General features: G+C 37.2%; 1 protein-coding gene across 1 annotated transcript in view; it reads right to left on the reverse strand.

The window, feature by feature from the left end:
- Positions 1-1,662: 1,662 nt before the first annotated feature.
- Positions 1,663-15,082, reverse strand: part of LOC139698820 (uncharacterized) — a 43,324-nt gene continuing 29,904 nt past the window's right edge. The window contains exons 2-6 of the mRNA XM_071597750.1: positions 9,436-9,646; positions 6,782-6,991; positions 5,723-5,977; positions 2,630-2,936; positions 1,663-2,068 (exon numbers count right to left, since the gene is read on the reverse strand). Coding sequence (XP_071453851.1) covers positions 1,934-2,068; positions 2,630-2,936; positions 5,723-5,977; positions 6,782-6,991; positions 9,436-9,646 — 1,118 coding nt within the window. The 3' untranslated portion in view covers positions 1,663-1,933. The remainder of the gene's footprint in view (positions 2,069-2,629; positions 2,937-5,722; positions 5,978-6,781; positions 6,992-9,435; positions 9,647-15,082) is intronic.

The raw sequence follows: 15,082 nt of genomic DNA on the forward strand, positions 1-15,082 counted from the left end.
TAGCTTTTCGTTTGTCAATATTAGAAGCAACTTTTCAACATTGTTGAAGCATATTTTTCATATTTATATATTTAGGAAGACTTCGAATTTCATTTTTGGAAAATTAAGCAATTGAAACAATATTTTTCGTAATTGTAATCTTTTATTCACTTATTGTTAGTGATAGTTTACTTACTGGCTACTACATAATATTCAACATCAGAACTAGTATGTATGTAGTTATACTATATGGTGATTGACCATTTAATGTAGTTGCTAAAGTAATGACACTAAGATAGATAAGGTAAGTGAGGTAGATTACCATTTTGACAGAGACTAACCACTGTTACACTTAAATTTCTTGCCTAAATATCCTAAACATAGTAATACCCTACTGGGCAATAAACCATTCTTCAGATCTTTAGTTTCACCTGACAAATTGTTCACATACCATTAAATGACACTCATTTAAACTTAGTTGACTCATCAATAGTGCCATCAACCAGAATTGACCCTCTTTCACTCAAAATGTTTTCATTCCCAACTTTAGTGTATCACTAATCTCATGGTTATTCACCTTTGCTACAGAAGTTTCCTCAGTAAAGCCTTCCTGAGAAAGGAAAATTTATTGCTTTGGTAATAAGGGTTATCATAAGATTCTGAGGAGTATTCACTCTGGCTCATGAAAAATCATTATGTAGCACCAAAAATGAATACATATTGTAATTCAAGATGTGAACGGAAACTTTCATATAATTCACCATTCATATGATAATAAACTTTTCTCTGGCAAGAAAGACCCAATCAAAATCATTAGTCAATGTGTTATTAAAGCCATTTTCTTGGGCTCAAAGTGTCTGGCATTAATGTTGGATGGGTTTCCACCAGTGACTAAGGGGTTTCTGTATGCAGTTATATCTAGGTCGTTAACAAACCTTAAATGCATGCCTCTTTAGAATCACTGAATCAAGTATTTGTCATTATTATTCACTTCAATAATAATTTATTCTATTGCAGTCCTTAAATCACCATTTGTTTCAATTGCACCCTTCTCTATAGTGCAATACAACCTATTAGACAAGGCAATTCCATTGTCAATTAGTGAAAGAGAGTTCTCTTAGTATAGGATCACATAATATTCATATCAAGGGTTATTTTGAGAATCTTTTGAAAACTTTGCGTGGGTTTGAATTCTTCCGACTTCATTGTTGTATGCATACTCCACAGAGGGCAGTTTAAAGTTGGAAACCATTTGCAGGTTCTGTAAAGAGAGATCATGGATACCTGGAGGAGGATAATCCCTCCCTCATTTTAAGGACGTTAGTCTGAGCCACAGAATGTCATGATTCTTCTAATTAATATATGCTAAAGTTGTTTTGAACGTTGCTCCTCTGTATCATCACAATTGCTATGTAAAAGAATCCGTTACTTCAACATTGTGCAATATACTCAGCATTTTCATCCAAGGGTGCCATTCCCATCTCCTGGATAAGAAAAATCTTGTTCCACCTCTACCTTTTTATATATTTACTTCAAAAATGACTAAATATTCGCAGTAACTCTAGGAGAAAATAATAATGTAAACGGGAAGGAAAATCATGTCCTGAAAAAATTATTTTCACTGAAGTTATCTGTTACTTCAAGTGTCTGCAGCATACATTGAAATCAAATAATTCTGTTGATTCATAATGAAAATAGTTTTATTAAAAAAATTGCATTGTATTGTTGTGTCATTTTGTCATTTAATCCACACATCACAGACTTTCATTGAACTGAAGAAAATTGATATGTGGAGTGTAGTTTATCATTATCAAATAAAGACATGCTATACATATTTTTACATACATGTACAATCATAGATAACATTAATTTTCAAGGTAGTGTGGTGTTATGCATGTAGTTTTTAGTCATTGAAATGTGTAATAATACTTAAATTACTATGGTACCATACAATTTAGTAAGTATGAGTAATTGTCAAGAATGGGAACTTGTGAGCCAAAAATAAAGCAAATTTCAACTGGATGTTAAGATATGGCCGAAGGAATGCATTTATCACTCTGAATCCAAGTAATATTTCCTGTACAAACACCTGAAAAAGAGTAAATATCAATAATTATTAAATCAGATTGATACCAAAGACAATTTAAGTAGGCATTTACATTTAACAGAAACAAAACTATTGCATTTAGGAGGTTTTTATTAAACTAGAACTTGTGAAGCATATTTAGTTTTACTGGTCAACTAGAAAATTTACATTTCCCTTATTAGAGGTTCATAATTATTGTTTTATATCTTTGATTGGTTATATATAGTCTATTGCTACCTACCATAATATTTCTCTGTCTATGGAAAGTAGGGCCGTTTTGAGGGTGCTTTACAAAAATAGGCATGGATATTAAGCAGTGATTATATGTACCATCTTCTCTATTTCAAGTATGGCCAAGGTAACATTATAGTTTGGCCGAGCTGAGTTGAATGTGTATTACTAAGTTGGGGGATTTGGTTGGATATTAATTATGGTTGAATCTTTGATCCCCTAGCAATGAACCATTTGAATCCCTTAGACACATGAAGTCAATCTCTAATAAATTCAAATCTTGTACCATCATGATGCTGAAACAAATTTCCAATGGAATTGAATGTAACATACCAGCAAATTAAAGATGAATCGGCTATATGGTCCACCAAAACCCTGCACCTGATCTGTGACATCTTTGCCCGTTGAGTAGGGCTTCACATCCTCCTCCATCATCTTGTCACCTATCAGAGTGCGTGTGTACCTCAGGAAAGCATGAGCATCAAGGACTGGGACTAGGGCCCACATCCCATTAGTGAGAGCTCTGGCCATCCTGCCGAAGGCTGGTGGTGGGGAATGCAGTGAGGGAATGAAGACATTGATGAGCAAGCCTCTGCAAATCACCTTTGTTTCTCGAGTGCTTGGACGGCAGATGTTGAATCTTTTGAAAATAAATATGAATTCAGGGTCTTAAAGTATGTATTGGTCCATTAGGCAAAAAACCCCTTGCCACATTCCATTGTCTTACACTATCTAGTGGATGGGAATGTCAATAAGCTTCCTAAATCAGTTACATCCATATTAGGATATTACATGATTCTAGCAATTATGTTGGCTCTTGAGGAACATGCTCAAATCACAATGACAAAACTACTACTTACCATTGTCTTCATTAAAACACCAACTTAGTAGTTTCCACAGGTTTCAAAACCATTATCTACTATTTGTACTATCTGTAGGGCTTGGGTTCAATGCATGGTGATGCTGTCTCTGTGATATTTCAGGTAGCAGATGCTGCTGGAAAACTCTAGGTGGCAGAGAGGATGGAGCTGGCCCCCCTACCTAGATGTATAAATTTCATGCCGTTGGGCTTATTGTGAGGTCGCAGTGACTTTTAGTGCTATTTTATTTGTGGATATCCATCATTTCCATATGCTTGACTCAGTTTTGTCTTTCTTGTTATTGGTTTTATTTCAACTTTCTTGTTAAAACTACTAATATAAGATATGAGGAAAATAATTGTCTTCTTATTATTCTACATCATGAGCATTTTGAATATCGATTGACTGAAGTACTCCATTCTTCTATATTTAATGGTGATTTGCTCTTTATAAATCTTCATTCCAACATCTCTCTCTCTTAGGTCTATACATATGTCCCTGGTTTTTCCTAGGTCTACTCTTCCTTCTATATTATCTTCACTTATATTATTACTTTCATTCCACTTTCAACATTTTACTATTCAATATTGCTTTACATGCAGACATTGAGAGAGGTCTAAAAACTCCATCCCCTTCATTTAAGATTATGGTAGTCATTACCGATTAAAATTTTTTTAATATCCCATTCTGTCTTTCAGGTAATGAGATTAACAGAAAATGTGTTTTTGATATTAAGTCACAAACTGTCCAGGAACAGCCTACTACTTCTGTAGAATTCATCACCCTGCCATGAGTGTCTGAGGGAGGCACACCTGAGGAAAATAAGCTTTCTATTCAAGTGCAAGGAAGTGCATTCAAATTTTGAAGGCTAAATAGCAGTACTCTGCTGATCTGAAAATTAATGGCTGTTTACATGCATTAGATATTATGCAGAGAGAATTATGTGATTGAGATATTCTCAAATGTGGATTTGAATTCTTATGAGTTTTGTATCTCAATAGCCTTGAAACAGTGGATTTTTAATGCTATTATCTTAAAAAGGTCTGAGCTGGAACTAAGAATACCTTAATATCGAAATGAAATCTGAAACTTTACTTTTTGGTGTTTGGTTTCTGATCAGTACAAAACTAAAATTTTAGCTTCATATCTTCCTGGTCTAAAACAAGCTTAACAGATTTCCTTACTAGTCCAAAAACTAATCATATAGTTTTTACCAGATGGCATTGAAGGTGTTTCGTCACCACTCTTCAGCTTATTGGTGATTTTTAACACTATGCAGCTGATCATTCATTAATTCATAGATTACATTTCTCCTGATTACGGGTGTAATTTTGGAACACACAATGAGACAACTTAGGGTCTGGTTCCAGACTTTTCAAAATAAATTTCACCACATACTCTCAGGTTTCTAGTCTGTATCTCCTTGTAGTGGTTATCAAAGGTTGGGAATGCATCACATGCAACACATTTTATTTTGACCATGATTGATATGAAAAATCAACATATTAATGAATCTATATATATTGTTTCCAGTTAGTAAGTACGCATGATAGTTTTTGATCTAATCAGAATTCTGATAAAGTTTTTTGAACCAGTTCTCGGTTTTTTCATGTCTTTTAAGATCTACCAACATTTATTTATATTGAGTTAAGTCTATGGAGTCAAGTTTTGATGCTAAAACAGGATCTTCCTTGAAATTATAGTGATCCATTGTATGTGGCTAGTGACCTATCAATTGTTTGTTCAATTATCCAGGATCTTAGAGTAATATTTGTTATAATTTGAAAATGGACAGTTGTGAAGAGGAAGACATACTTAAAAATACTCATAGCACTCCCAGCTGGGTTTTTTACTTCTTTGGGAATGAGTCATTATGCATGTAAATAATTCAATTTTTGATGAAGGTATTCAAGCCTATATGTATTTTTGAATTAATGCACAATGTAAATTGATATGTTGACAATTTTACATTTGTCAGTAATTTGTTAGGGCATGCAAGAAATGTTGGACCCTAATACAATATAATGAAAAGAGAAACTTTGTCTTCGGCCTAATACAATATGTATTGAAATTAATAAGGGAGAAGTGCTTAGGTGGCTATGCAGCTCTGCCCCTTTCCTAATTATCCTATGTAGACCTTCATTGGCCCTACAACCTACACAGCTTATGCAGCCATCTTTGCACAATTTTCTCTTGGGGTAAACACAAAGTCATGCATAATATGGGTCAATTCAACAAAATATGTTCCATAAATTTCATGACTTATGGATAAATTCAGCATCAGCAAAGGACCTAAGTGAAACTTCATCTCAAATAATAATTTATTTGTGATATTGCAGAGAAAAATAGCTACACATGGTACGACATAGACTAAAGGAATTTAGGATCAAAGAAATAGTTCTAGAACACACTCAGTTCATATGGTATTTACTATATCTAATAATGCTAGATATTCCCTTTTTTGCGTAAGAGCTATGGTGTGAGTAAACACAGTGTATAGATTAATGTAATTAGAAATTAATTTAAGTTGTACTCATGATATAATTTGTCATATACACCAGCATACCTGTCCTGTACTCCTAATAGGTAGGCAATCGTTCTCCAGAAGTGAATGAATCCTTCTTCATCTGCTTCTCTGCTAGAGGACGATGATGATGAAATGCCAAGTTTGTGTGGATATAGTATCGCTAGTCCCATAAAGGCAAATTGTGTGAGAACCATATCCAACTGAGAAAGGGGAACATTGGAGCTGCTCATTTTCAGTGACTTTCTGGCAGCAGCATCATGCTTTCCACGAACCATTGCTAATGACTGGTAAGCTCTAAAAATTAAATTATCACAATGTAATAAGAGACATTCATAAAATATTTATATTATATATAAACATACATAATATATCATATATATAAACCAACCCTTTGTATAAATTTGATTGCAACCATTAAATTGTTTTGAGATTAATTTGCAGAAATATCAGATTGGCAGTTGCTTACTCACAATGATAAACAATAATTTCTGTGAGTCTTCAACTGAAATAACCACATTAACTTGGGTTTCTGAAAATTGAGTGAAAACAAATGCTATTTTCCTATATGCATGCTTGAATCCAGCAGAATGAACTTGTGTTAAGCAATCATAGTGCTAGCCATACTGGTTTCCAGGAATGTATGTAGTTTAAAGTAATTTTTCCTGCATATGCATACAAGTAGCAGTAAAATGGGCCAGAAGAGAGACTATATTAACTTGAAGGTTACATTGATGTAGAAATATTTCAAATTTCTATGACACTCTGAATGATTAATGAGTGCTGTACGAATGCTTTCCTGAACTAATTTTATTCAATTATTAAATTAAACTCTCATTGTTTTAGCTTTTATCATTGCACCAACATTTTGATGAAAATATTTCACAATAGTGCTAGAATTTAAAGGATTTCCATTTCCATAATATCCATTTCTCCTTCTATTAGTTCACTCCCGAAGTGGCACATATGGGAGTTGTTTTTCAGTACTTTTTTGCAGTAAAGTAAGGTAGCAACCAAAAAATTTGAGCATTTCTGTTTTATTATTATTTGCTTAAAATCACAGGAACATTCATTATAGAAAAACCATTTCTTTGTACCCACTTTGACGTGGGCTCCAGCAGGTCGCCCTCATACCAGCTCAGCATGTGGTCAAGGGTTGACAGGTATCTCTTGAAGGCCGTGCTAGGTGAACCACTCTGCTTGGTGAGACAAAGAACCCTGAGGATGGACGGAATGGCAAGGAGGGTAAGGAGGCCAGAGAGCTTGGCGGCAAACATGGTGAAGAAGTTGTGCTGGAAGTAACGTTGACCCCTACAAAAAGGTAAACAGACCTGTCACATTCGAATCGCATATCCCATCTTAATGATATCCTTTAGTATAGAGTAGAGAAGTGACAATGATTACTATAGCTAGTCCAAAATTGTTTTATAATTTGTAGTAAATGCTTAAATGTTATACATTTATAGTGGCATATTTTCAATCCATCCAATCCAATTTCAATCCAAGTTCTTGGTATGGTGGGCGAAAAGAGGGGTTTGTTAGAGGAAATCCTATGGAGGCAGGAAAAATGGATGAGGGGTGTATTGACCAGCAGTGGGATGTTAAAGACTGTAATAGAGGGGAGAATGCTAGGCAAACGATGAAAGGGAAGGAACAGGATAGGGATGTTGGACGGGATGAAGGGAGGAAGAAAGTACTCAGAGATGAAGACGGACCTGTTATAGAGTAGGATGCTGGATTTTGTTAGGAGTCACAAAATATTTATTTAGTAGCTGTGTCCATCCAAAAACCTACCTTAACTGGTAGATTACCTAATAATAAATAACAATAATAATTTTCAATCCAAAAGCATTTTTCCACTTAGCCCAAATTTTCAATGAACCCAAATTATTACAGACAGAATATGCAAATATATTCAGTGCACCTAATAAAATGTGTACAAATGCATTCCTTAGTGTTCAAAAAAACTATTTCCCTGTTCTAATGAAATTAGATGCAACATAAGGAAAAAGAGCGTAGGAATTAATGAAATCCGAAATTTGGCTGTTATATTGTACATGTAGGAAATGGGTCACGGTAGTCCAGGGGTAGAAAGTGGAATACCACCCGGATGGCCTGGGTTCGAAGCCTCAGTGGGCATCTGCAGCTCTACCCAAGCTATGTGATTTTTTGGGTACCAGATCTTCCTGGGAAGCCATAACCGGCACAGGGAAAGGAACTGGCCCCCCTACCCTGATGTGTGAATCTCACATGCCATAGGCCTTAGTCCTGGGTGACTCAACCATCACCTACCAAACCGACCTTCGGGTTGATTACTGCGTTAATGGTTTTTTATTGTATGAAATGAGTAAAGAGTGGGGTGAGTATTTTGAGAATTTGTATAATAGTGGTGCAGAGTATGAAAGTGAGCCAAATGCATAGGTGCATGTGGTGAAAAGGAGCACTGAAGCTAGCAATGGTAGTGTTGAAAACTTAAAGCAGGGGATGTGGAGCAATAGGGTGAAGAATGGGTGTGCTATGAAAGAAAGTGGTCTGGTTGCATTGGTGGTGGACTTATATGAAAGAAGCATTCTGCACTGGTATGGTCTAGTAGTAATAAATAAGTTATTGCTGGGCAGAGTCTCTAATTCTATTTTCATCCATTATAATTTGAAGAAGCCAATGTGCCTTATGTTGTACCTTCTGTATTCCCAGTATAGCCTTCACTGAATTTCTTGAAAGTCAATATTTTTCTTTCTTTGATGTCCATTTATGACAGAAAGTGTCTCTCAATGCTTTGATTATGGCCAGAGTTATAAAACTAACACTGATCTAATGATACATATAAAACTATTTTTTTTAGAATTGCGGTATTGTTTCTTAGAAACAAGTTAAGGAAGATCTGTAAACAATTTTTTAAAATTTTATGGAAAATTCACCCAACTTCAATTTTTAACTCCTTTTCTGCATATACCTGTAATTTTAAAGAGTACAACCTGATGAAAAAAATAATCTACCTTCCGTTTTAAGGTCATTTAATCTAAACATTTTAGGTAAACTCGACATCATTTCTATGAGGTTAAAAATTGATGTGCGGCCAGTTAAAGTGGTGCTATTCAGAAACATAAATAAGCACTCTTTATTACCTAGTATACATTTTATAGCAGTCATGAATACTACCATATGCAGTTATAGCATTGAAGTTTTGTGTTGAAATTGACCCATCAGAATCATTCATAACATATGCTATTGCATCATTCTTTATAGATTCAATTTGTGTCTTTGCATGGGAACTAATATCAGCCACAATGGGACCATGAAATGTTTCTGATATCAATTTACTTGCGTATTTGTTGGTGGCATATAAGTAGTAGCGTTCTACATAGTGGAATGCAACTGTTTCCTCTGCTCCTCCACCTTTGTTGTCTCAGGTTTGTTCCTTGTAAATAAAGCTATAACTGGTTTTGTAGTGGCTGCACTCCTTGCATTTTTATGTGGATATGTTTTCTGGGATCTTGGTAACTTTTTGAGCATCCCAACGGTACAATAATTTTAGTTCATAAAAACCGGACATTGCCGGTTTTCCTCTACGCATCGCAATCCTACATATATTTCAATAAAAATATATCATCATAGCGGATCGAAATCACTGTATTACATTTTGTATGGTCAACCCAATATATGGATCGCCGTCTAAACCCGGCCAGGGATGAAGTCTGGCATTCAAGAAATGCGACCATCCTTAAAGTATGTAGGTGTGTCTGAAAGTTCCTCACCTCTGGAACTTGTCCCAGTCGAACCAAGGTGGTAGCTCGATCGTGTTGGAGCCCTGGGGTCCAGAACCGCCGCTGCCGGCCCCCGTCGCGGGAACTCTCGGGCCGACCTCCAGCAGGTCCTTAAGTCTCAGCGAAGCGGCCAACAGGTCTTTGTTACTGCCTCCGGAGGTCCTTACGCTCCCTGCCTCCCGTCTGGCGACCCCTGGCCCCGCTACCGATGGCGGAAGAGATGAAACAGAGCGTAGTCAAAGGGGTGCGGGGAAAGGAACGAGCCAAATGATTTTAAAAAAATCATAGGGCTGGCTGGTGAATTATAAAATAGGTTGGTTTGGAAGGACAAGGTTCCAAGTAACAGGAAATATCTCGGTGGATAATGAAAAGCTTTTTGTAGTTCCACAGGATTTGCTAACTCAGCCGATACCTGCGTCTTGGTGCATTTCCGCAGAAATTATATATTTTTGAAGGGGGCATGGTAGTCACATGGTAGACTTGAGAGCTAAGTGATGGATAAGAGCTATTAGCGACCAAAAAACGCGAAATGACCAAATCTCTGATGCGGTAGTTTCATACGTGCCACACAATGAGGCAGAAACTTCCTCCTTGAAAGTTTTGCTGAAGCACAAAAAAATGTAGGTGTTCTCATTAAAAGAAGTCATCGGTTATCACGTAATTCAGGCTAATTAAAAAAGGAATTCAAAAGAAAATTTTTGAATGTGTGAGGGAGCGAAAAAAATAATACATTTTCAATGCATATCATTTTTTTGTCGATCTATCTGTGGATGTTTGAAAGGGTTTTCAAGATTTAAAATCGCATTGTTCCTGAATTACTTAAGATCGTGAAAGGCAGAATTAATGAAACTGAGATGTCGATTTCGAAAGGGAAACAATTAATCTTGAAATGACTTAGAAAGCTCGATGATGGTAATATTTGTACATTTTCATGAAACTTTACATGGTGTTTTTGCAGATGTAATTTCAGTTTATAGTGATTAGTTTTAGTTAGACCTAATCCAATTTCCCTTGGAATATTTCTGCATGCAAATACTATTTTCAGGGTGTGATGCATACAGGTACTTCAACTTAAACTGCATCATTGAAATTGAAAATCTTATACCCACGCTATTCCCCTCAAATCGTTTCAAAAGCTTGAAGAGGAAATATGTAATACATCTTTAGGGTTTCCCTCTCTTTTAGTGGTGTTCGTGCATAGTGCGCGGGATAAACTAATCTTTGCCTCTGTCTGTTCCATGCCATATCTTTGTAATATTGCCAACTATCGTCTTATCGAACTTGCTGATGTTTTGGGGTGTTTAGGTCGTTTTCTCAATTGACTCGTCAAAAAATGGGAAAAGTGAAATGAATCACAAACACCGTGCTGATGTGACGAATCCTGATTTTTTTATATTGAAAGAATGAACATTAGTGTATGCTGATCATTAATTAATATAATATGGCTGGTAGCTGCCTTGCTTATTTAGTCCCTCTTTACTCCGGGTGGTAGAGATTCATTTAATCATATTATAGTTTTTAACTGTATCCCAGAGTATTTATTCCCTTTACCTTTCTATTCTATTTCCCTTGTTCCTTATTACCTCTTCCTCGAGATTCCTTAGGTAATAGTCCCTCGGTTTCCCTTCCGTAGATATTCCACCAGTAATTACCACTGTTAAACCTCGCCCAATCCTTCTAAATGATTTCACATCTACATCCACACTCTACACATTCACATTCTTCATCTACATCCATCCAAATTCCTTTTTTCTGGAAGGTTTCGCAGCATTCTCGTGTTGTGTGCACTTTCTCTTTTTTCGTCTTTCCCCTGATTTTCATCAATGGTCTGCGGCATTTTCGAAAGTCCAGTCCTACCCGATCCTCTCCTTCATCTCTCCCAAATAAATACGAGAGAAGAAAAAAGTCCCTTATTCAGCGAATATAGCTGTAGCATGTTGTATAGGCAAATGAACCACGCAGTAAATGAATTATTAATCATTTGGAAATTACTTCTGGTACAATTTGAGTGAGGCACTTGCTATCATGATGCAATTGCCTATAAATAGCTGTCGCAGGCGTGGGTGACTGTAAAATACTTCGTCTTCATCACAAGCGAGGTCGGAGAATAATTTTCTCACAGAGGATTTTGGCAAATTAAAAACGCCGGTAAACAATCATAAGAGTAACAGAAAGGCATGCGCATCGGAGCGCTTAGTTCTGAGATGAGAGACAAATTTGAGTATCAGAAACATCATGTTTGTCTGATCATCACCCTGATGGTGATTTGGTTTTCTAAAAGTGATATTATCCGGCGAAAACTATGTGTCGATGCGAATAGGTAACCATTTAATTAAATTCGGCAGAATCGGAATAATATTTTTCACTTGAATTTCATTTGCTCAAATGTGACCTCAGTAAAACGACTCTTCATTCGAGGATAAGAAAAAGGTTTAGTTTTTAGATATTTCCCGGAGGTCCTTCGTGATAGTCCTGCGTCATCTTCACACACATTCAATATATACAATAGGTGTACGTATTTGTATGCGCAAGTCATCCTGCGCCTTTTTAATGTAGGCTCAAGGCCACTGGAGATGACAGTTACCCTACTTCATTTTTATGAATGGCCTCCACTGGCATTCATTGTTTTTTTCCCATTCGTCTCCGCTCTCTGCAGCATTAAAGGCTTTTTTTCTTCCGTAAGGAAAAGGTAAGAGGAAGAAATACTCATATTCCTGAATTTTTAAAAATATGTATGTCGCCGCCTATTTTTAAGACTCACCATTCATCACCATTTAAATCACCATTCATACTTAGTTTGACCTAAAATGCATATTGCGTCAACCAAGCAAATATATTCAAACTTGCGTGTCTTGATGTTTTTATCAGCCAGTTGTTTTTTGCTCGCAAAGGGTGCCAAAAATCTATGTAACCCCCGCAAAACAAGGCTAAACCGCTCACAATCTAAGATGGTTCTAAAGGTGAAGAGGCTTTCGTAAAATACGAGGAGGAACATGGAAATGAGAAACTAAGGGGAATGATGAAAAAATGATGTGATTAGGAGAATATCTTAGGGGGAATTACTTTTAAAAAACCATATGTAAAAGAGAGGAAAGCAGTCACGGTACAAGAGAATAAGCATCGGAAGGAATGGAGGAATCAGCCACTCATCCAGATTGAAATACAGCTAATAGTTGATGTAAGAAAGACCTTTACAGCAGTAGTTATTGAATTACTAATCATGCTCCAATGGTGAGGTGATTTTGCGCCATGGAATCATTTTTTATATCCCTATCGTTATGATATAACTTACGCCAAAAAAACATGATTTGTATCCGCGATTTTCGAGTTGAACCGACAGCGTGAAGCCCGCAGAGCTGAAGGAATTTGAAGAGTGTCAAGATTAGGTAACGAGCATAGGAGCTCGTATATTTATGACTCTGTTCTACCGTTCCTCGGTGGAATTTCTCCATTGTATAGATAATAGAAACACAGCAATTCCATAATTAATATTTATTGCCGGCGGGTCACTGTGTGGCATCGCAGAAAAAAATGGGTAAGCTTGTTTTATGGTTTAAGGATCCGATATTTTTTCACCAACTTTCACCACTTTGTTCTATCCTGTGCTATCATACATTGCTTACACTCATAATTTGTTTCGTACATTATCTTCTGTTCCTGTGGCCTCTAAGATTCCTCGTATTTGGAATATCTTTAATCGTATATATAGGCGATTCGATTTTCATCCGTTCTCTCGATATGACCTTAAACTAAATAAGCACGCTTGTTCATATTCGTATTGTGCCGTAACAGCAAATTCACAATCTTTTACCCACTAATTAATAATGATTGTTATTCCACAAATTATAGTAGAACTTGGATTGATGTAGACTGAGCATCGCTACATTTCGAGACAAATAAAATTTGCACTTTTCCACAGATTTTTCCACAAATCTGTGGAAAAGTGCTAATTTTGTTTTTCTCATAATGACGAACTTCCACTACATCTTGCCTGAATCTGTTGAATGTAATCGCTACATTTCATAGCATCGTCTAACAACACACAACCTTAAACCCCACGCTACAATAAACCCTTCTTCAATTCCGCATACTTCCTTCCTTCCTTCATTCCGTCCGTCCAACATGCTTATCCTAATACTACCCACTCCCGCCCTTGACCTTCGTCCTCCTCTCTATGTCAGAGTACTCTTAACCTTTCATCCCCAATTAAAATGCTCTGCATCCACCTTTTCCGCTTCCTTTGGAATTATTCCAACAATTTCCTCTCCTCCCCTCATACCATTCCAAATACCTCTTCGTTGGTTTGCCCCCTCATTAACATCATTGCATTTACATTGTACGTGTTGTACGTGTAAATGGGCGTAGACCTCCAAAAATACGGGAAGATTCAGGATTGGATGTCGGAATTCAGGGCCGGTGGTCGCAATTCATTATTGGCCGCCAAAAGTTCAAGATTAGCTTAGGGCCTACAAGAGCTTTATTGGCGTGCTTTATGCCTTGTGTCGAAAGTTTCCTTTGAACTTGCTGTGATAAATTATTAATATGCATCAGAATATTTGTTCTAGGGGTCGGATTTAAAATTTCCTAATTGAATTCCACCATTAGCAAGAGCCGAACGCGCGGAGAGCCTTAAAACCCCATTTCGGTATGCTGACACGGGCCTTCGTGACATGCCCATTAGTAGGTACTTCTTTCCGTCCGAGCTCATTTTCTCCATCCTTCTTCAAGTCCGCATCTGGTAAGCCGGTAACCTTCTTGCATCCTCCTCCTGTAGCGTCCACTTCGGATGGCCGCGTGTCCTCGTTGCAAGGGAAGAAAAACGCCTTCCGCATACTGCTTAGCCACGGGTATTTTTTTTCCTTCCGCCTCCCGCCATCGCTCAGGGGCGAGCGAGAGGCACTCTCGGCACGCTTGCACAATCGACGCATTAGGCAGGGGCATCCCACTTCTCCTGACGTCCGAGCGCACGAGCCCAGCCGCAGCAATGAGAATTGCCTTTGCACGCCTTTGGTTTCCAACAATTTTTATCGTCGTACCTCCGTAATTAGCCTTAATGAGGAGGGAGAAAGCGTGCCCTTGCGGGGGAAAAGCAAGCTGATTCACCCAACTGGTGAGGCTTTTGATTCCATGGGTTGGAAAATAAGAATGTCTGTCCAGTTCACCAGAGTTTCGTTCTGGTCGAGGATGGACACTTCCACGGCTGTCCCTCTGGCCATAGTTTCGTTTTTTTCAGCACTACGCCAGAAAAGACTTTGAGAAGCTACTTCGGGAAAACACTGTCGAGTTTATGATCCCTCCCTTTCCATCTCCATTCAAGCAAAATAGCTTAAAATATTTAAGGGAAAAGTTAATTTTTGGCATCATTCTCTCACCCGCATTCTCGGGTGCATCACATGATATCGAGAGAGGGGTGGGAGGATTCGTGAAGGATCCCAATCTGATAGGGATCACATTGATCTGGATTCTTTGAATATAGCCAAGTTTCTTGTCGCGCATTTCAAGAATTAATATTGTAACTTCGTAAGCTTTTTGTAATTAAAAAAGAAAGTGAATAACGGGTATTTTTAAATTAATGGTATGAAATTTTGATTTGAAGTTAACCACTCATTAAGCGGTACGGGCAGTTCATTGTTTGTAC

Source organism: Hetaerina americana, unplaced genomic scaffold (assembly GCF_022747635.1).
Source record: "Hetaerina americana unplaced genomic scaffold, ioHetAmer1.1.p SCAF_9, whole genome shotgun sequence".
Lineage (NCBI taxonomy): Eukaryota > Metazoa > Arthropoda > Insecta > Odonata > Calopterygidae > Hetaerina > Hetaerina americana.